The 23105-nt window shown below is 43.6% G+C and overlaps 1 protein-coding gene across 4 annotated transcripts in view; it reads left to right on the forward strand.

The window, feature by feature from the left end:
- Nucleotides 1–23105, forward strand: part of TRPC6 (transient receptor potential cation channel subfamily C member 6) — a 119244-nt gene that overhangs the window by 90445 nt on the left and 5694 nt on the right. For 2 of the 4 annotated variants that reach the window (XM_045895196.3, XM_054512342.2), the window contains exons 4-10: nt 1775–1939; nt 7898–8114; nt 11637–11870; nt 13591–13855; nt 14885–15080; nt 15788–15991; nt 17841–17915. In XM_045895196.3, coding sequence (XP_045751152.1) covers nt 1775–1939; nt 7898–8114; nt 11637–11870; nt 13591–13855; nt 14885–15080; nt 15788–15991; nt 17841–17915 — 1356 coding nt within the window. Of the gene's footprint in view, nt 1–1774; nt 1940–7897; nt 8115–11636; nt 11871–13590; nt 13856–14884; nt 15081–15787; nt 15992–17811; nt 17916–23105 lie in introns of all 4 variants that reach the window. The other 2 variants (XR_008507579.2, XM_045895197.3) reach the window with 2 other exon arrangements.

Below are 23105 nucleotides of genomic sequence, written 5' to 3' on the forward strand. Positions count from 1 at the left end.
ATTGCTTTCTTAGGTTAGGTATCTTTATAAAAACAGTTTTTAAGGATGGGTTCTATAAAAAAAAGTCTATGTAGACTTTTTTATTATATAATAAAATAGTCTACTAAAAGTCATATATGCTTACGGTAAGTTTTCAAGCAGTATAGATGTGCCTACTTTTTTTCTTCCCAATTTTTTTTTTTAAGATACTACTTTTTTAAAAAGGTTTTATTTGTTTATTTGACAGAGAGAGACACAGCGAGAGAGGGAAAACAAGCAGGGGGAGTGGGAGAGGGAGAAGCAGGCTTCCCACAGAGCAGGGAGCCCGATGGGGGGCTCCATCCCAGGACCCTGGGATCATGACCTGAGCAGAAGGCAGATACTTAATGACTGAGCCACCCAGGCACCCCTAAGATTTTACTTTTAAGTAATTTCTACACCCAACGTGGGATGAACTCATAGCCCCAAGATTAAGAATCGCACGCTCTAGGGACTGAGCCTGCCAGGTGCCCTTCTATATTCCCAGTTCTTTTTTTTTTTTTTTTAAGATTTAATTTATTTATTTGACAGGGAGAGACACAGTGAGAGAGGGAACACAAGCAGGGAAAGTGGGAGAGGGAGAAGCAGGCTTCCCGCAGAGCAGGGAGCCCGATGTGGGGCTCGATCCCAGGACCCTGGGATCATGACCTGAGCTGAAGGCAGATGCTTAACCGACTGAGCCACCTGGGCGCCCCTATATTCCCAGTTCTTAATGGAGAGTAGTTAATCACTGTTATATTCCTCTCCACAAATTTATATCTTGAACATCTTCACCTTTCAGTAAATAAGCATCCATCTCATCTTTTCAAAGGCTGTGTTGTTATATTATTATTTAATTTAATCTGCTTACTATTTAAGAGTTAATTTTTTTCAGGTTTTTGTTAATTCAAAATATTTGCCAAGTTTCCCTTCAGAAAAAGTGTACCAGTTTATATACATGCCAACAGTGTATCAGAGGGCTTATTTTTTTCTACTCAAAATGCGTGTTACTAAATCTTACCATTCTGAGAAGATATACATTGTATCATGTTTTAATTATCTTCAAGGTTAACCATCCTTAAACATTGGTAGTCCCTTTATCTAATGTTTCAATATTTTTTATCAATTTTTATTTCACATTGTTGCTTTTTGTCTATCAAATAATGTTGCCCTCTGTCATATGTGACATTCATTTATAAAAAGTAAATATGCGAGAATAGAAAATTTTGAAAAAAAAACAGGTAGAATTTAATTATAAAGTTTTCTTAATTGAAAGAGTTTATGGCACAGGAATGAAAATATATCAATGGAATAGAATAGGCAGTCCAGAAATGAACCCATATACAAATGGGAATAAGTAGGTGTAGCATTGTAGGTCTGCAGAAAAGGTGGCGTGCTTTTTAAAAGTATTTAAATATCTGGGCCAGTAGGATGTTTACATCACTCTTTCAAGATGGAAAAAAAAATATGAGTCCTTTGCAAAGCATTGATAAACCTTTTTATAATATTAAATTTCAGAAATTTTTCTATGCTTTCAAAGAAAGCCCATTAGTCATAAAGGAAGAGTTTGATAAATTGGAATCTTCAAATCTATATGATATGTATTAGAACCTCCTGCCGTCTTGCTTGATGCCTGTCAACTGGATGTTTTATGTTTGTTCTTTCTCTAACAATATTTTTCGTCAGAGACCACAGAACAAAATACTAGAACACAAGGAAGGAGTTTCTGAACTTTTCTCTAATGAAACTATTAAATGATCTGTTGCTTCCCTGCTAGTTTGTAGCTCATCCAAACTGTCAGCAGCAGCTTCTGTCCATCTGGTATGAGAACCTGTCCGGTCTACGGCAGCAGACGATGGCGGTGAAGTTTCTGGTGGTCCTCGGGGTGGCTGTTGGATTGCCCTTCCTGGCTCTCATCTACTGGTTTGCTCCGTGCAGCAAGGTACGTCTGTGAAGCCTGCCCGTGCGCCGTCCCCCCGAAGTCTGTCCAGCTGTGTAGGTCCGAGCCAGCTGAGCAGGGAGATTTCTAACTCCCGCATGAAAATTTCATGGAAGCCACAGCTGGGCTGAAATCATATTATTATTTTTAATATTACAAAAATAACATCTATTTGCTGTAGGAAATAGAGGGGGAAATGGATAGAAAATTAACCCATAATACCACCACTGCTGAGTTGAGAAAGGGTACCAAGTTACTGTTCAGTATATTTCTTTCCATCCCCTCTGTAGGTGTGTCTGTTCATATATTTCTATAAATTTTAATGAGGTCATAGTGTGCATTGAGCAGATATTTCAAATATAATCCTAAAAGATAAATTTTTTTTTGTCTTTTATTCCTCCTCTGGCAAAGTTTGAGATGAAAGTTCTTTTTCTTGTATTTATTTTGGCTTAACCTGACCGATAAATCTTATTTCAAGTGAAGAACAATCAGGTAAACTCTAATGTGATGCTTGTGTCAGTGAAGAATACTTATTTTAGGGACAGAATACACTGTAACGGGACAGCGAAACCCATCTGCCCAGACTTCGGTGGAAATCGTATGTTCGAATGGACCCGCCTTTCCTGACTGGGACAGTTCAGTCTGGAATACAGTTGACCTGTCGTTTCGGGAACAGGCACAGGATTCTGACGACAGTCTTATTCTTCATGTTTCGAAGCCACATTTCTGGAATGGCTCAGTCTCAGCTCTGAGGGTCAGACTGAAATAATCCTACAGCTCTGTGGCTCAGATCTCTGCCACACCATCCACGTGCCACGTAGAAATGCCAGTCGAATCCTCGCTTGTGCTTGACACGTGTGGGCTCATCTTCAAACACCTGTAGCAGGTGGAGACAAACACCTGTTTCTCCATGACCAACATGTTGTCTTCTTATTACTTTGTCACATATTTGATGCGTCAGCTCGAAGGGACCTTTCTAAGTGGGTCCTGGTGACAGTTGGTGCCGGGCTTCCCGTATAGAGGGACCTACAGAATTCCTCCCAGTACGATGATGCGAGCTGCTGGAAACTGAGTGGTTTTCCCTGAGGGTAAAACCTGTCATTTCCCTTAAAACATATAAGGCCCCCAAATTGAGCTTTTATAAGTAAAACATAAATGATGAAAAGAGTGAGATTTACTAGAATGAGAAGTTAGTAGCATAGATCTTCTGGAAAGTTATAATTTTCCTTTTCTTGCCTTTGTCATAGGCATGACAGATTTCGCTTTGAAACAGAAATTCTGAATTATCCTTGCTGCCCCACGGGCCACATCCATGTATGTGGGTGTTCTCTTCGGCCCTTACATTTCCCGAGTGTCCAGAGATTGCAGCTGAACTGAGTGAGCGGGGGCGGGGCTGTTCTGAATTACCCTCTGATTACTGATTACTCTGTGATCAGTTAAACTGTAGTATCTTTCCGAACTGAATGATTGTCCTTCTCCACATCCAGTGCGTTCAAACGCACGATGCCTCCCAGAATGCTGGTATTTTGTCAAGAGACTATTTTTGGCAGTCCTTAGAGTTTCTTAGATTTTGATTGAATCCTCATTAACCTGATTTCCTTTACTATTTCTTCTTCCCTGGTCATGTTTCTTTTCTGGCATCTGTTTTCCATCCCATTTATGAACCCTGAGGCAAATAATCAAATTAAAAGGATGCTGTCAAGGTATTTTTTTTTTTTATCTAAAATCTATTTTACTGCCTGTTATTTACCTTTGAAGTATGATGGTAAAGTCGGTTTTCACAGTTTTTCCCTTAGCAATGAACATAAACATTATTTACAGGTTATGGGGGAATATTTGCTTAAGCTATATTAATGCTTTTATTTAAAATACTATTTTAAATACTAGGGGCGCCTGGGTGGCTCAGTTGGTTAAGCATCTGACTCTGGATTTCAGCTCAGGTCATGATCTCAAGGTTGTGAGTTCAAGGCCTGCGCTGAGCTCCACAATGGGTGTGGAACCTACTTAAAAAAAAAAAATACTACTTTGAAGACTAAGAAGTTTCCAACATATCCATGAGAGTTAAGCCAGATCAGATTGCAGGCTTGTGCACCTTGACAGAGTCTCTGTCCATGTAAAGTTCGTTTTCTTTCCTCAAGTCTGCTTTCTTCTTGCAGAAAGTTTTTTCTTTACTTGTTTTCTTTTTTCACCATAACCCAAATATGTTTTATGTTCATTACAATAAAAATAGGTCATGTCGGGCGCCTGGGTGGCTCAGTTGGTTGAGCGACTGCCTTCGGCTCAGGTCATGATCCTGGAGTCCCGGGATCGAGTCCCGCATCAGGCTCCCTGCTCGGCGGGGAGTCTGCTTCTCCCTCTGACCCTCCTCCCTCTCGTGCTCTCTGTCTCTCATTCTCTCTGTCTCAAATAAATAAATAAAAAATAAAATCTTAAAAAAAAAAAGAAAATAGGTCATGTCGTGACTTCAAATCATTTTAGCTTAAGCTAGCTTCAAACTTGTTATAGTATATTATTAGTTTTCAGGGGTAGAATTTAGTGATTCATCAGTTGCATATAACACCCAGTGCTCATTACATCACGTGCCCTCCTTAATGCCCATCCCCCAGTTACCCCTCCCCCCACCCACCTCCCCTCCAGCAACCCTCAGTTTGTTTCCTAGAGTTAAGAGTCTCTCATGGTTTGCCTCCCTCTCTGTTTTCATCTTATTTTTCCCTCCCTTCCCCTATATTCATCTGTTTTATTTCTTAAATTCCACATATGAGTGAGATCATATGGTATTTGTCTTTCTCTGACTTGTCTTACTTACAATGGAATATTACTCAGCCATCAGAAAGAATGAAATCTTGAGGCATCTGGGTGGCTCAGTTGGTTAAGCGTCTGCCTTCAGCTCAGGTCATGATCCCGGGGTCCTGGGATCGAGTCCCACATCGGGCTCCCTGCTCAGCGGGGAGTCTGCTTCTCCCTCTGCCTCTGCCTCTCCCTCGCTCATGCTCTCTGTCTGTCTGTCTGTCTGTCTCTCTCAAATGAATAAAATCTTCAAAAATAAAAAAAAAGAAAGAATGAACTCTTGCCATTTGCAACGATGTAGATAGAACTAGAGGGTATTATGGTAAGCAAAATAGGTCAGAGATTGCTTCAACATTTTCTGTTCCTATTGGCATTTGGCAGTTAGGTATTTAGTCATCAATAAATACTTGAAGAAAGTATAATATATAATATCCAAAACCAAATATTTCTTTTAATACTTACCCTCAAAAATTTGTCAGGTGAATCAATTATTCACCTTATTCAATTGGTAAGTCCCCTTTTTTACAGTTTTTTTTTTTTTTTAGAAATTTATTTACAGCTGAGCATATATAGATGACAGATTTTACTAAAATGGATAATTCAATTCTTAAAGTCCACTGAATAGTGCCAGAATCTCTGTTAGTTTAAAGGGAAACAATGCTTAGTGATTTGTAGTAAGAAATAGAGGTATGGGGGCACCTGGGTGGCTTAGTCGGGCATCAGACACTTGGTTTCTGCTCAGGTCATGATCTTAGGGTCGTGAGATTGAGCCCTGTGTGGGGCTCCACACTTAGTGGGGAGTCTGCTTGTGATTCTCTCTCTTCCCCCCCACTTGCACTCTCTCTCTAAAATAAATAAATAAATCTTTAAAAAAATGAAAAGAAATAGAGGGTTATGAATATCCAAACACATCATTTTAGTTTCCTGCTAACCAAATTCTTGTGTTTGTTTTTTTGCTTTTTTTTGCATTTAAACTAGCATGTTTCATAAGCAGCAAAGATGCCTGGTTTGATTCTCCTCTCCCCTTTCTGAATCAAACCAAGAAGGGCCACACCCCAGAGGAGGAGGGAGGCAGGAATTACAGGCTCTGCCCCGAAGGCAGGACGCTGACTTCATGCGTATCTAGGACAGTTCAGCTCACGTCCCAGAGCTCTCTGACCTGTGGCCCACCCCAGTGTGGGCAGCTTTGTTCTCTACCCCATTTTTATCCCCAACCTTTTTAATATATTCATATTTTTACAGAAACGTAGTTCAGGAAAAGAGGCAAAAGAAAATCAAACCTACCCCGTCACCCATTTGTTTTTGCTTCACCCTTATTTGATTACTTGAGAGTTCTGTTTAAACAGGATCTTTAAAAACACAAACAAAATATACTCTTTGATTAAATCTGATGAGCATTCTTACGGAAGTATGATTTTTAGACGTTTTTACAGCTGATTTTTATGAAGTAACTGTGGGTTGCTCTGCAGTATATCTAAGTGTATCTAATTCTGTGGATCCATTGTCTTAAAGCTGGCTAGCTAGATCTAGACAGAGGTAGATAGATACCCGAGCACGCATGCATCCTGATATTCTGCCTGGTGTAAGATTCTCAGTATCAAGAGAGAAGAGACTAGGGCGCCTGGGTGGCTCAGTTGCGCGTCTGCCTTCAGCTCAGGTCATGATCTCAGGGTCCTGGGATCGAGGCCCGCATCGGGCTCCCTGCTCCGCGGGAAGCCTGCTTCTCCCTCTGGCCCCCCACCCCTGCTCATCCTCACGCTCTCGCTCTCTCGTGCTCTTTCTCTCAAATAAATAAAATCCTTTTAAAAAGAAGAGAGAAGAGACTCAACTGTATGATTTATTTCAGCTTTAACTTTTATGATTTTGAAAAACATATAGACAAGTAAGGCTTGTAGGAACAGAGAACGATGATCACATCCCTCCCATTACAGCATTTAGCTTTTTCAGTAGAACCGTTTTTTCTCGAAGAATTGACATAGCTCTGTACTTTAATGAAAAAATAAGCAATTGTTTGTAAACCACACAGAAGCATCAACTGTGAAATGGGAATGCCTGCTTTTAGACCCCAGCTCCACCACTTCTGAGCTGGGTGACGTCTAGGCCAGTTTCCGGATCTCCCTGTCTCAGACTTTTCATTGTCCACATGGGCATCTGAGCGGCATCTGCCCTCAGACTGTTGCCATGGTGACATGAGTGGACAGAGTAAAGCACGGAAGTGACACCTGGCACATCGTGAGTGCTGGCTAGGGGTAGTACTAGTCACACATTTTCCTGTTACAATGCATTCAGTTGAGAATCCGTTGAACGTGTTGAGCCGTCTCCTAAGAGAAACTGCACATGCATACGGAGTCATTCAGCATTTCAGGGGAGGCGCAGAGCCCTTGAGACTCATCCCGGACACGTACCGCCCCTCTGCTCACCGAGGACCCGTGCATCTCACACGGATACTCATCCTGCACTGCAGGAGACAGGAGCTCTGACTGCCTGCGTGTTTCACATGAAGAACCTGAGTTTCACATCATTTAGGACTTTTACTCACTGCCACTCAGCTCATGAGGGAATGAACCTGGAACCTGAAGTTAACATGTTGGGCTTTAAATCCAGCGTCGTTCCAGGGCAGGGCTCCGAGTACTTCATGGGACCTGCCTGCTGTCGGGATCGTGGTGCTCAGGCTGCTTCCCTGGTCAGCAGGACAACCCGTGCCCAGCCTCACGTGCGCCCGCGTCACTGACAGACGCCGTGAGGAGAGCAGACAGGCGGATACGGACCAGTGCAAAGTCGATTCCGCTCCAGACCTTCACCGCTGCTTCTTCGATACTTTATCCTCACTAAAGCAGTTCGGTGTTTATGAATAATGATGATACTATGCTCTGCCTTTTGTCGTAAAATATTATCTTGTCAGTGTTATAGAATATTTTAAGAACTTAAGTATCATTTAACAGAGGAGTGAGCTGATTGAATTATAAATCCAGAGTATCAGCGTATGTCGATGAGGGGTATGACTAACATTTTCAAATGGCGTGAAGAACTGTTTTTCTTTCATCAGTTATATAAATATACATAATTATCTTAGGAGAACGTTGGAATACACGTTTATTCTTGTGCATGTGCATGTGTGTTTGGCAAAGCGTATGAAACAAAGTTAAGATTTTCTTCCGGTGTGTATTGTGGCAGATGGGGAAGATTATGCGAGGACCATTCATGAAGTTTGTAGCACACGCTGCGTCCTTTACCATTTTTCTGGGACTGCTAGTCATGAACGCAGCTGACAGATTTGAAGGCACCAAACTCCTTCCTAATGAAACCAGCACAGATAATGCAAAACAGCTGTTCAGGATGAAAACATCCTGCTTCTCGTGGATGGAGATGCTCATTATATCCTGGGTAATAGGTAAAGACTGGTATTCCTTCATCCTGTGTGTGTATGTGTGTGTGTGTGTGTGTGTGTGACATGCGCAGCTGGACCGACCAAGGCTGATCCCTTCACACATCAGGTGCACAGATGCACCCAGCACGCTGCAGTGCACCGCACACCAGGATTTTCTTCGTGTTGGTAACGCGTGGTTATCTTGGGTTCATTATCAGGGGCACAGTCTTCTCACACACCACGTGCTTTTTAAGTTTCCTAGAAGAACCTGGAAGAAAACAGTAGGATAGTATTGATCAAATCTGGCCAGTGATGAAGTAATGCTATTCATATTTTGGGAGAGCCGGGACTTCAGATTTAAAAACAACCACATGATTTTATGTTGAGACTTAGTAGGAACTGAGCTAATAGTCACTCACATTTATTGAACAGCTATTATGTACAGAACTGTTCAAAGCACTTTACATACATCAGATCACACAGTTCTCTAATCTGTAACATGACACTAACATCTACTTTATAGTCTTTGCTTTAGATCCCCCACAAAGTAAGCGAAGCAGAGAGAATGCTTAACTCCTCACTCTTTGTCTTTGGAATCAATCATACACATGGCTTGTTGTTAAGTATAATGCAAATGAGAAAGGTATTTCAATCGGATGTTTATGAACAAATAAATTCAGTAGTTAGGTGGTGCCTTTGTTAGGTAAGGAGGGTACCCAGGTGAATGAGACAGAGGCCTTTCAGGGAAGGAAGTTAAGTGTGGGGGTCAGGTCAATACGTAAATCTATCGCTGAAACCTATTGACAAATACTATAATTGAGGCGTTATTAGGATAATATGAACATACACAGGTTGGGTATCTACGTCTGAGTGAGGTGGGATGTAGGAAGGGCAGAGAAGGCCTCCCTGTATAGCAGCTTCCATCTAAGACTTTGGAGCGAAGGCAGTGTCACCAGACTGAGTGGTTGGGGACTAAGGACAAAACATTGTGTGCAAAGCTGTGGAGCTAGGACGGCCCCTGGCGCACCTGAAATGTCAGGTGGTGGGGCCCCGCTTGTATGCAGGTACATGTCCGGAGGCGGGCTCCACTGGAGAACAGGTGCATGTCTGGAGGTGCCCCTTCCCCCTGCTGGGGTGCAGGTGCATGTCAGGTGGTGGGGCCCTGCTTGTATGCAGGTGCATATCGGGAGGAGGGCCCCGCTGGAGAACAGGTGCATGTCAGGTGGTGGGGCCCCGCTGGGGTGCTGGTTCATGTCAGGTGGTGGGTCCCCGCTGGGGTGCAGGTGCATGTCAGGTGGTGGGGCCCTGCTGGGGTGCAGGTGCATGTCAGGTGGTGGGGCCCTGCCTGTATGCAGGTGCATGTCAGGTGGTGGGTCCCCGCTGGGGTGCAGGTGCATGTCAGGTGGTGGGGCCCTGCCTGTATGTAGGTGCATGTCAGGTGGTGGGTCCCCGCTGGGGCGCAGGTGCATGTCAGGTGGTGGGTCCCCACTGGGGCGCAGGTGCATGTCAGGTGGTGGGGCCCTGCTGGGGTGCAGGTGCATGTCAGGTGGTGGGGCCCTGCTGGGGTGCAGGTGCATGTCAGGTGGTGGGGCCCTGCTGGGGTGCAGGTGCATGTCAGGTGGTGGGGCCCTGCCTGTATGCAGGTGCATGTCAGGTGGTGGGTCCCCGCTGGGGCGCAGGTGCATGTCAGGTGGTGGGGCCCTGCTGGGGTGCAGGTGCATGTCAGGTGGTGGGGCCCTGCCTGTATGCAGGTGCATGTCAGGTGGTGGGTCCCCGCTGGGCACAGGTGCATGTCAGGTGGTGGGTCCCTGCTGGGGTGCAGGTGCATGTCAGGTGGTGGGGCCCTGCCTGTATGCAGGTGCATGTCAGGTGGTGGGGCCCTGCCTGTATGCAGGTGCATGTCAGGTGGTGGGTCCCCGCTGGGCACAGGTGCATGTCCGGAGGCGGGCTCCGCTGGAGTGCAGGTGCATGTCTGGAGGAGGGCCCTGTTGGAGAACAGGTGCATGTCTGGAGGTGCCCCTCCCCCCGATTTGGGCACAGGTGCATGTCAGGCAGTGCCCCGCCCCCCTCCACTGGAGTGCAGGTGCATGTCCAGAGGGGGGCCCCGCTGAAGTGTAGGTGCATGTCCGGAGGGGGGCTCTGCTGGAGTGCAGGTGCATGTCTGGAGCTGAGCTCCGGCTGGAGCGCAGGTGCCTTCGAAGGCAGGGGTGGTGGTAGATGGGGTGGCGAGATGGCCGACGGTGGCTTTCAGCACTGGGGACAGGTGCCACCACATCTTAGCGAGGTGACAGCAGCTGAGAGGCGGGTAAGTCTGGAGGCTGAGAGAGGACCACGGCCTCCCCCCAACCAAGTCTGGTGAGGGCGGGGACTCAGGCCTCGAGGAAGCAGGGCTGGGAGTTCACTGCACACACAGGGGGAGCAGTGTGGACTCCACCTGGGATCGCTGGGTGATGGCTGCGCTTCTCTGGGGGGGGGGGACAGAGGGACATTCCTGCTTGGCACTGAGAGCATGGTGGGTCTGAGTTGTGGTTGGCTTTGAAGGGCCCATGGGATTTTCAGGTGAAGATGTCCACTAAATACTGGAACATACAACACTGCATCAACTTAGAGGAAGAAGGAGAGCTTGATTTGTCACTATTTCTTTTCTAATTTAATTGACATTTACCAGATACCATAGAACTATGAGAAATAAATTACATTTCACTGTGAGCATTTGATTTAAAATAAGAACAGTCATTTGGACATTGGCTTTATCTCGTTAAACTAACTACCTACATGCTGGTTTTTCTATATTTAAAGTATATACAAAGTGTTATTTACATGTTTTAGTATATATAAAGTACGTAACATAGTGCTTGGCACATAGGGTATGTTTAATAAATTTCAGATAATTATGATTATTATTAAACTTTTCATTAAGAGTTCATGTTACTTTTAGGGGTGCCTGGGTGGCTCAGTCAGTTAAGTGTCCTGCTCAGGTGTCTTTTATTTTTTTAAGATTTTATTTATTTGAGAGGGAGAGAGAGAGAGAGCACGAGCTAGGGGAGGGGCATAGGGAGAAGCAGGCTGCCTGCAGAGCAGGGAGTCACCATACCTTACCTGCTACGTGCCCCTGAACATCTTTTAAATATACTTCTATGTATAGAATCAGTGGATTAAAGATTGTCATTTGATGGGGTGCCTGGGTGGCCCTGTTGGTGAAGCATCCAATGCTTGACATCAGCTCAGGTCTCGATCTCAAGGTTGTGAGTTCAAGCCCCTGAGTTGGGCTCCACGCTGCACGTAGAGACTACTTAAGAAATAAAAAAATAAAGATTGTTGTTTGAGCCCTCTTGAGCTTTGTCAGATTGCCTTCCAGGGATCCACTGCTATGGCTGGCCTCAGATCTGCGGGGACATGGGAGTTAGGGTTGGATGGGTGGGGTGTGGCCAGATTTTGAAGGGATTTAAATCTCAGGCTGAAACCTTTCAAACTGATTTTGTTTTATTGATGAGCTAAAGCTGGAATGAAATTGAATTGCATCATTTTAACCCCTTTCCAATGCAGGCATGATATGGGCCGAATGTAAAGAAATTTGGACGGAAGGCCCCAAGGAATACTTGTTTGAGTTGTGGAATATGCTTGATTTTGGTATGTTAGCGATCTTTGCGGCATCATTCATTGCAAGATTCATGGCATTTTGGCATGCTTCCAAAGCCCAGCGCATCATTGATGCAAATGATACTCTGAAGGACTTGACCAAAGTCACATTGGGAGACAATGTGAAATATTACAATTTGGGTGAGTCTGTAGTGCACAATGTAAGTTAATAAAAATGCAGAGTTTTCCGATAAAAGAGAGTCAGTCGGAGTTTGGTTACTACTCAGATCTCACAGAATTACTGGCTTCTTCAGGAGCATCTGTGTCTGAAGAAGCAGACTCCCTGCTCCTACCTGTGGTCTTTCTCCTGGCTGGAAACCTCTGAATCCCAAGAATCCTGTCATTTTTCTCTCTTGGACCAGTTGGCACACTGCCGTTGAGAATGCCTGTCGTTTGTCTTAGATTGATTTTCTTTGTGTCTGCTGAGGACAGCACACGTTTGAGTGTCACTTCCATTTGAGGTACTAAACTATGTGACCACAGGGACCAGTTGGAAACCCAGATGGCTCCTCGTAAGTCACACCACTGTTCCCCAACCAGGCTTTGAACTCGATGCGAAACAGAAAGCTGAACAAGTTCAGGGTGGGCGAGCTAGTCTCTTAGTCAGTGGGCTCAGTACAGTCGCCCCCAGTGAGGCAGATGTGTCCTCGGGTCTCCAGACAGTGGTGGACAGGGTGGCCAGTATGAGATGGTGTGAGATGCCTTCATGGAGGAGCAGATGAGATTCTCAGGAAAAGGAGGACGGAGCTGAGCCCAGTATACTCAGTTATCCACCCTCCCAGGGTAGCAACCAGAGGAGGCTTTCCACCCCCCAGGAGGAAGGGGAATCAGGATGCAAACAGATTCCGTGGGTGCTTAGGGGAAGTCCCTCCTTGAAGAACCCTGAAGGGACGATAGATCCCCTTTACAATACTCATTTCAAATGCGCTGGTAAGAAATCCGTTAATGTTCAGCTGACATCTCTGTGGGTTTATTGGCTGTATCACATAGAGATATCTTTATTAGCATTTTTAAATATTTATTTTAATGGTTAACACTTTTTTAATACACAGAATTTTAAGAAGTCACAGCTATCTATCTATGCATTGTACTCATAGACTTACTATAAAACAGGAAACTGCTTTTACTAGTCTCTTGTATCCCTTCCTGATTTCACGTCCCAGCAAATAAGCAAATATAATCCTATTTTTCCTCTCTCTTACACATCGTTTTGAATTTTTCTTCATAATGGTTTCTTAATTGGGTTTTGATGACCTAATATAATAATGCCAGAAAAATGAAAAAATGAATACTTGCTACATTTTTATGGGAAAAATGGACATTTTTGAGTGACCAATAAGAATTACTTCTAGTACATTGAAATAACTGCCAGGATTTTGCAAACCCCAGATTACATTACAGTGGAATTATAAATTTAAGGTTCAATGATAAATGCTACCCTTTGTGTAGTGCTGAGCATGTTCTACACACCGAGTATATGTTGGCCTATTGAATTTTTAAGTAGATGAGAGAGGGAGGAGCGGTAGTATCTCATTTTTAAAGATGGGAAAATAAAAATAAGAGAAGTTAATCTGTACCAGTTTTTACACACACACACACACACACACACGAATTTTTGCAGATACCAAGTCCCTAGTTTGAACTCTTAACCATTATGCTATATTCTTATGGAAAATTACCAGCAAATCAGGAGGGTCATTTTCTTCTAATTCAGAAGCTTCAATATACTCAACCCTTAAAGATCAAATTTCCAACAGACATTTGATTGCTAATGTAATTATATTTCTTTAGCAGAAAAGAAGTTGCCTAAGTAAACAACTTACAGAAACTCATGATAACGCTTGTCTCTCCTCTTTCCTAGCCAGGATCAAGTGGGACCCCTCTGATCCTCAAATCATATCTGAAGGTCTTTATGCAATTGCTGTAGTTCTGAGTTTCTCAAGAATAGCTTATATTTTACCAGCCAACGAAAGCTTTGGACCTCTGCAGATATCGCTTGGGAGAACAGTGAAGGACATCTTCAAGTTCATGGTCATATTCATCATGGTGTTCGTGGCCTTCATGATTGGGATGTTCAACCTCTACTCCTACTACATTGGTGCAAAACAAAATGAAGCTTTCACAACGTATGTGATCTCAGATGTTCTGATGGTGGAGATTGCAGATTAACTAAATGTTAGCTTAACAGGGTTCATAGGTATCCTTGGGGTGGAATATGTTTTGGCGAAGCCTTCATCTCCAGTGAGAGAATTTTTAAATGAATTGGAAAAACTCGAAAACATAGGCACCTTCCTAATACTAAGTTGTTAATAACTAACATTTTTAGCGCCAGTTATTCTGGTAAAATACCTCACTCACATCATTTCATTATCTCTGTTTCACAAAAAGAAGAAACTGAAGCTCAGAAAAGTTAAATAATTTGCTGAATGTTGCATAGCCACTAGCCTATGGAAAAGCCAGGACCTCAGCCCTTGTCCCGGACTCTAGCCTCTGTACTCTTACAACGTATGCTTAGAATCGATTACTCAAATGTTAGGTCATCTGTGTTACAATGAGAAGCGCCAACTGAAATATGACCTATTATTAGCCATAGTCTTGTCAGTGCAGTTTATCAGAGAGATGACACCAGCTCAGTTAAGCCAGGGGACTTCGCTTTGGTCAGTAATTATGCATAAAGCATTGACATTCCCACCCAAGACTTGTCAGTGATTTTGGTAATAATGTCTTTGTTTATACTGTCATATTTTCCTTAAGACACACACTATTATTATCTATTTATTGGACACGAGTAGAAGTATAGATAAGCAGGAAACCTAATAGGACTCTAACAAACTGTATTATTTTTATTTATTAATACATTTAACATTTCCATTGCCAAGGCTATGGATTGCTTAAATGTTGCTATCTGTGGTTATGAAGTTATGTTAATAGCATTTTTAAGTGCTTATTATGTGCCAGATATTGAGCTGAGTGCTTCATCCCTGCAACCATCTGGGAAATAAAAATTATTGTACCCATAGTACAGAAAACAGGTTCAGAGAAGTAAAGAATTTTGTCATGAATATCTGGTGATTCACAAAGACACTAAATCAACTCACTTTTATTATGGGATTATTGTCATTTATATACTGTACTATCTCTTTATTTTTCCCCAGAGTGGAGGAGAGTTTTAAGACACTGTTCTGGGCTATCTTTGGACTTTCTGAAGTGAAGTCAGTGGTCATCAACTATAATCACAAATTCATTGAAAACATTGGTTATGTTCTTTATGGAGTCTATAATGTCACAATGGTCATTGTTTTGCTCAATATGCTAATTGCAATGATCAACAGTTCCTTCCAGGAAATTGAGGTATAATTTCTATACATTTGTATGCTCTGTGACTACATGTTTTAACTTATTCCAGGCATCAACTCAGCAATGTGGTGAAAGTACATTCTCCTTTTCCTCATTTGTTCTTTGCCTATTTTATATACTTGTCTGGCCAGTAATCTAGAAAATATTAACTCTTTGCTTGGAGAAATGTTGTCCAACTCATTATTAAAAAAAAAACAACAACAGTAGAAATACTATGTCAGGTTGAATTTATATTTTATTTAAAAAAAATTATTGCTTATAAATACCACTAGTCTCCAAATCCTTTTCATAGTGGTTCAAAATTGACCCTTTCCCAAATTTAGCATGATAGAATAAGTTTTTATTCCAGAAATTTTGGTCAAATTTATGATCTCCTGCAGAACAGATTAATCAAATTTATGATCTCCTGCAGAACAAAAGAGTGAATAATTTTTCATGGTGTTTTTTAGAATGTAGAAAAATACATTCATACCTTTCAGAGTATTTATAAACATATGCACATTTTGAGATCTTTCGTTCTGTAAGTCTGGTAAAATTTCAGATTTTGGAAAGAGTGAGTAGAACTTTAACATTTAAGAAAAATCTTGGACTGGTCTTTGGGGTCTGAGAGTGTTTGCAAGCTCTAGCTACACAGTGTTGGAAGAATCTGGGTGATTCTGTTTATGCCTCTCTTTGCTCAACTGTCATGTGTGTCTGTATAGGATGATGCTGATGTGGAATGGAAATTTGCAAGGGCCAAACTTTGGTTTTCCTACTTTGAGGAGGGAAGAACTCTACCTGTTCCTTTCAACCTGGTGCCAAGTCCAAAGTCCCTGTTTTATCTCTTACTGAGACTTAAAAAATGGATTTCTGAGATGTTCCAGGGCCATAAGAAAGGTTTCCAGGAGGATGCAGAGATGAACAAGGTAATTTGACTTGATAATTTAAAATTATATTTTTAAACATTATGATCATTAAAACCATGGTACTACATCCTTTTAAAAAGAAGTGGTCCATGATGACATGTCCAGTCATTCCCAAATCAGCATGGTCCTTTGGCTTGTTGTTTAGCAGGAGCTTCCTGGAAATTTCCTACTTAAAAGAATGTAGGAAAAATTCATGAACTGTAACTATAATGTATCATCTGTAGTGGGCGCCATGTTTGCTCTTGTGGCTTCAGGACCGCCCCCACCCCCACCCCAGCTTCAGTTCACACAGCATGGTGAAGCATCAGTAGCCGATTATGATGTGGGGGACTTTGACAGACTCTTCTACATTGAAAACTTCAGAAATCAATTACTCGCATGTAATATGGGAGACTAGGCTTGGCATTAAGTAGTTCAAGAAAGAAAGATCGAAGGGTATTAACCAGAAACAGTTACCCCATGTGGCAGTGTGATTTCAAGAAGCCATAAAAGAAAGACATTCAGCGTGTAGATGAGCAGGTAGGATGTTCAGAAGTGTTTCAGGCACAAGTGGGATGTTGTGCAGAAGTGTGTATGGGGTGAGGGCTGTCCTCTACACCCAGGGGGAACATTGAGATAGATTCATTCAGAGGAGAAGGGCCAGCGTGGGGACAGGTGTGGATAAGGTGTCATATGATGGGGAATGGAAGGATCTGGCTGTTACATCCAAAGAAGGAGGATTGAAGGGGAACAAGGTAAATATCTTTAGAACTCCCAATTTTGACTAGGGTGTATACTTGGGGTTTTTTTTTGGTTTTGTTTTCTTTTGTTTGTCTCTTCAAAAACAGGAAGAGAGGAAATGGGCAAAAGTTGCAAATAGTTCAGTTTTAGTTCTATGTAAAAACAAACTTGTCATAACAGGATCTATCCAACAGAGGGGGCTGTCTTGTGAAGTAGTGAGTTCCCCATCATTGCAAGCAATCAATAAATGCTAGATGACCAATATTAGGAGTTTTTAGAAGATCTTCCTACAGCAAGTGGGCAGTTGAGCCAAATGATTGTAAAAGTTTCTTGCAATTCTAAGATTCTATCACTGAGAGAAAAGAGAAACATTCTAATTTCTGCTCTGTTTTGCCACTCACTACTTGGGGTTCTCAAGTAAATAATAAGCTCTCTGAGCTTCAGTTTCTCCAAGTGTACTATGGGAATTTATATCTACATCATAAAAAAATCAAATAAATATGTAAAAGGGCTTTGAGAATTATAAAGCCCTCTTTAAATGTGGTTATTATTATACTATTTGTGTGAAATTTTTGGGAAAATACACCATTTTAATTACCCTTTTAATTTTCCATTGTCTAACTTCTAGAACTCAGTGAGTTGATGGCAGGAATTTCTCTCACTTTACTTTTAAGTGTGACGTTTACAGGTCTAATTAGAACTGCAACCTGAGGGGCGCTGGGGGCCTCAGTCGTCTGAACATCTGACTCTAGGTTTCGGCTCAGGTCATGATCTCAGGGTCATGAGATTGAGTCCTGGGTCAGGCTCTGCACTCAATGGGGAGTCTGCTTGAGATTCTTTCCCTCTCCCTCTCCCTCCACACCCATAAATATATAAATCTTAAAAAAAAACAAAACTGCAACTGAGGGAACTTAGTGTCCAGATGAAGTTTCTAAGTGCTTACCAATGGGAAGAATCCAGTAAGAACATGTTTCTCTTCTTGAACCTTGCTATAGAATTAGACCCAGGTGGCTTTTAAAATATGGAAAAAAGAATGAAATTGTTTTTGCAATTCTAAATGTAGAATTTGCAGTTGTATTCATTTTACTGTCTATTTTTAGTTTTATTATTTGTTTCCTATTTTTAAAAGAGAAATGAAGAAAAGAAATTCGGAATTTTGGGAAGTCACGAAGACCTTTCAAAATTACCACTTGACAAAAAACAGGTGAGATCACATTTGAAAATACGAAGTCATGCATATGACCAGGCTTATGTTTTCAGAGAAAAGGACAAATGTTCAGAAGCAATTTCAAGAAACAGGTAATAGGCTCACAAGAGAAGTTAACGATTTCAATATTGCCTCAAAGAGTCTGTTATTGAGAGGTGAAAATAAGCCGTGTATATATTTAAGAATTGCATATGTATTTAAGGCAGATATTAGACCTATATTTCTGGGTACTTGTGGGTAATGAAATATAGGAAGGAAGAATTAAAAGGGTAGAGGAGTTCACTGGGGACTGAGGGGGCAGATGAATGGGGTCCCCAAGGCAGTGCAGGTGTCCAGCACGCACCTGTAGCAGCTGGTTGGAGAGATCAGTGCCCACTGTAGTCAGTGCGGCTCATAAGGAGCAGTGGGCCCTGCAGGTGCGTTGGCTCCTACTGTGGCGGCAGCGTTCCCAACCATGAGGACGTCTGCTTCCTCCTCGTGTGCACAGTGGGAGCAAAATACAGGCTGTCGCCAAGGGGCATTTTCGATGAAATCTTAGGGGAAGGGCGGGGTGTCCAGTAGGACGTGCGTTCAGCTGCACATAATAAAAGCATCGCGGAGGTTTAAACGAGACAGCTGTGTGTCCCTCTCTCGTTGAACTCCTCAGACTTAGGCCCTGCAGGACTGTTGTCAGGGTGGAGGCTCCGTGATTCTCCGGGGTTTGTTGTAGTCAGACGCAGATGACAGTTTTGTGTCTCCCATCACAGCCGCTTGTCAGACCAGACGAGGAGCCCAGGTCAGAGGCCATTTTGCTTTGTTTTCAAGCTAAGCCCGTTACCTCCCCCAACAAAACCAGAATGCTAGGAAGTATTGACACAGTATCCATCTAAGTACTGGGAAGATGGGGATGTCATCTCACCTCCGGCCCCACAGCAGTAATTCAGTGTGCTTCCCCGAGCCTTACTTTCCTCATCTGTAAAGTAGGGAGGGCCAAGTTGTGAACCCATCACACAGGATTGTTGGGAGGATTCGGTGATGCTTTGTGAACGACAGACATACTTGTGCCGAACGGATGATGCATGCATGAGAACAAATCATTGCAAAATATGAGAAAAATTCAAGGGAATCAAAATTTCTGTTTTCCTTTATGATAGAAACTATAGTATCTCAGAAATTAAATAACTCTATTGTCTTTGTAATTTCTCCAAAAATGTAGAAAATTAAAATTTATTCTAATCGTCTGAAAAATGCATTTTATATCCTTTGGTAAAAAGATTTATTTATTTATTTTAGAGAGAAAGAGAGAGCATGTGCATGTGGGTGGGGGGCAGTGGGGTGTGCCAGGAAAGAGAATCCAAGCAGATCCCGTGCTGAGCATGGAGCCCAACGTGGGGCTCAATCCCACAACCCCGAGATCACAACCTGAGCCAAAACCAAGAGTCAGATGCCCAACCAACTGAGCCACCCAGGCGCCCTGCATTTTATATCTTTTAAAGAGGGTTGGATCACCTGACACTTTCCCCCTATTTTAATCCTGGATTAAAATAAAGTCTCTAAGAGCAATATTGAGCCTGTGGTATCTGACCCCAGTTGTGAATCAATGAAATGTCAATTCTAATGTCAGTTGAACCATCCTGAGACCCTTTGGTGTGTTTTTTTGTTGTGCCATTGTGGAGATGTGCTGCTCATATCTTCTTTCGAGGAATGTGATCAGCGGACAGCCTCTAGTGCCTTTGGGGTCCCCCAGCTTTCCCACAGTAGCCACACTCTAGGTCCCAGGCATTTCCCGCAGGACCCGTCCTGGGGTCGTCTTTGTGCTCAGCTCCCTGTTGGCTTGGCTGACTTTCTGAGTCTTCTTGCCCTCCGTGCTTTCACAGGTGAGCCAAGCCTCAGGTTCTGGAAGCTTTCTCTGCCTCCCCTGCTCCTACTCCCCGTTGTCTCTCAGAGGCATGATTCTGGATATAGCTCATACTTCTAACTGGTCTTGGCATTTGATTCCCAGAGGACCAAAGTAACAACTATCTACTTTACTTTCCCTGGCCGTGTAAGCTTGTGATGAACAAAACTTGGGGCACATACCTTGCTTTTGCTTGATACATTAACTGCATTCCTGGGAGAATGCTTTTTAAAGCAACCATTTATATTTCTAATTGATTTTGCCTGTTGTTACTGAGAGGGACTCCTATTGGGACGTGCTTGGCCCTAATAGGTACTAAGAAAAGCCCTCATAGTTCATTCTTCCTTACCCAGTGTGCGCGGTTTGCTTTCTTTTCCATAAGGTCTGCGTCTGAAACAGTCAGGTTTCCATTTCACTTGGATCTTCTCTCTGACCCCATGAGGGTTACCGAGGTCAGGCTCATGAGTACTGTCTTCACAGCTCTGCAGACCCGCCGTGGAAATCAGGAGGATGAGCCACGTAATAATGCTGTTACCTTGGATGATGCCCTGCAGCTCTGAAGGTCACTGAGTTGGGCGGCTGCTAGCATTAGCTTTTCAGACTCAGTCTGCAAGGGTGGTGTAGTTAAAGTCAGTTCCGCCATCCTGCATGCCCTGCGTAAACTGAAAGTGCCAATTACTTCCTGGAGAACGGCTCTCTGCAAGCTCCAGGAGAGATCACGCCCAGCTGGTCGGTTTGAGAGCGGCCCGCGCGCCCGACACGGTAGACCGATGAGGAGCACACACGTTATTGCTGCATTTTCTGTCTACTCGGCTCTGGGTTGAGCGAGATGTGGAGGTCATGTTTATTAGTTATATATCTGGGAACTGAGTAGGTCAGAGGCTGTCTAATCAATCATCGCTGCCCCAGGGCGGCGTCTCCACTTGATTTTGCACAAAGTCCCCATCCCCTTCTCCGGGTATATTGAGTTAAAATCTGTGGCGGTGGGCTTGGCAGTGTGTATTCTAATAAGGAGTTCGCATATTCTAACGCTGTCTGGGGTGGGATCACAGAACGCTCCATTCCCTGAATGACTGTCAGGGACACGTCTGTACACAGCAATATTCAGCATGAAGCAGGCCTGAGTCCCCATAGTGGATATGAGATATTTACCCTTCCCTACAACCGTGATGGCTGTGAGACTTGCCGAGCACCGGCTGTGTACCAGCTCTATGTTCTACACACCTTATCTGTTTAATTACCGCGAGGAGGGAGGGAAAATTATTTCCTCTGTTTTATGCATTAGCAACCTGAGGATATAGGGCTGAAGTTCCTGGCGCAGAGTCACATTTCAGACAAATGACGGAGCCAGAATTCGGATTTACATCTACTGGATTCTGGAGCAGGAGCTCCGGAAGCACCGTCGCACGTGCCCGCTGTCTCCTGTCTGCGTCCCTGCCGACAGCACAGGGTGTCTGCACAGTTTGAGCTCCTCGCCCTGTTCCCGTCCTCAGGCTAAATGCTCGCTCGCTAAATGCTCGCATCAAGCTAACTCCTGGGAAAGGGGCGAAAGAAAGCATGAAGAAGGCAGGAACTAGGTATAAATGCAGAGAATAGGCAGCAGCTCCTTCAGGAGCTGTAGACACCGCGTCCTGCCCCCAGAGTTCATGCAGCTTCCCGGCACCGCGAGGGAGTTTCTCCCCATGTACGATTTCTTTCCTAGAATTGTCTGACACATATTTATTAAATACCTATGTGTTAGATAGATACCTGTGTGTTAAATATCTGTTAGACACTGATTAGAATTTTTTGTTATATTTGCACCCAATTTCAAATTTCAGGTTTAGAGAAGAGCTAGTCACATAAAAACGATCCGAATGAATTTGTAACTGCTTAGTCATAGACCATTGAACGGCACCGTGGTTCCCAGCCAGGGGTGGTCTGGATCCCCCACTACCAGCGCCTCAGGATGCATTTGTAATTCCTGGGGACACTGGCTGTCGCAACCAGAGAGGGGAGCTGTTACAGGCATCTAGTGGGTAGAGGCTGGGGATGCTGCTAAACATTCTACGAGGCACAGGAAGCCTCCACAATGAAGAATCATCCAGCCCAGAGTGTCAGAACTGTTGCAGTTGAGAAACTCTGGACTCTGCCCGTGGAGTGCATGCCCTGTTGGGGGGGTGGAGGCGGGATGCTGTGTGTCTCGCTGAAACCGTATGAACGCACGATAGCCGTGGTCATGGACACCTTGACATCTACACTCTGGAAAATCTACGAGCATACACATTCTCCGGTGAACAGAATACCACTTTCTGGCTTTGCCACCACTCTTACCTCTTCCAAGCCTTCCAGGGTAGGGCACCAGCCCCCTGCCCTAAATTCATTCTTCATGTTTCAGATGTATCTTTACCTTGTTGCTGAGCTGTCACCCCCTGGTTTATGAACCTGGATTGTACTTGTCTTGTAGAGCAAGGGGTCTAGAAAGCGAGTGGACCCGTCAGGGACCCAGAAGCTCTTCTTGCTTTCACCATCCACTGCTTTTTCAGCACTTGCCCTCTGTCGGGTGGTGCTTGCTCTGGGGACACTGGGATGAGGTAAACAAAATCCCTCCTTCATTAGAGCCTAGCAGGATGTAGACAAGCCAGTGAATAAAGTAATTGTCAGTTGTGAAACATTGTAAAGGATACAGAAGTCGTAGCTTGCTCAAGATCTCTTTTTCATGGGGTGGGCAGGAAAAGGCTTTCTGAGGAGCTTATGTTTGAAGCTAAAACCCAAAGAGTGAGGCAGAGCAAATCAGCCAGCCAGGCAAAGGGTGTTTCAGGAACTGGGAACAGCAACCACAAAGGCCTTAAATTAGAAAAGAGTAAATGAGTGAGGGCCTCGGTGATGTTAATACACTTTTAAGCACCCCCCCACACCAAAAAAAAGATGATCTCTATAGGCATGCAGTGTTGTGAGCTGCCTTAATTGGGGATGGTTGGCATATTGAGTTTTAAGGTCCACACATACATCTTCAAAAAAATCCCAAAGAAACATAATTTTTCACTTTCCTGTTTCCATGAACACCTTTTGGATGTCCTAATGGCCTCCAACGAAAGAAGAAATGATTTGCAATCATGAAGCTGTGCATTCATGAATAGGTGGTAAATAAATCAGAGGCATGATGCACCAAGAGTCCCCCTGTCTGGATCCTTTTCCTCTAGGAACCTGTCCTCACCCTCCATGCTTTATCATAACCAGTGGGGGATGAAACTGAGCTTGAATCTACTCATCCCATTTCATGATGATGCCCTTACGGCGTGAATCACAGTGAAAACCAGGAAGAACTGTAT

Source organism: Mirounga angustirostris, unplaced genomic scaffold (genome assembly GCF_029215605.1).
Source record: "Mirounga angustirostris isolate CCGP_5_RB_7025 unplaced genomic scaffold, mMirAng1.0.hap1 SCAF_13, whole genome shotgun sequence".
Taxonomy (NCBI): Eukaryota; Metazoa; Chordata; class Mammalia; order Carnivora; family Phocidae; genus Mirounga; species Mirounga angustirostris.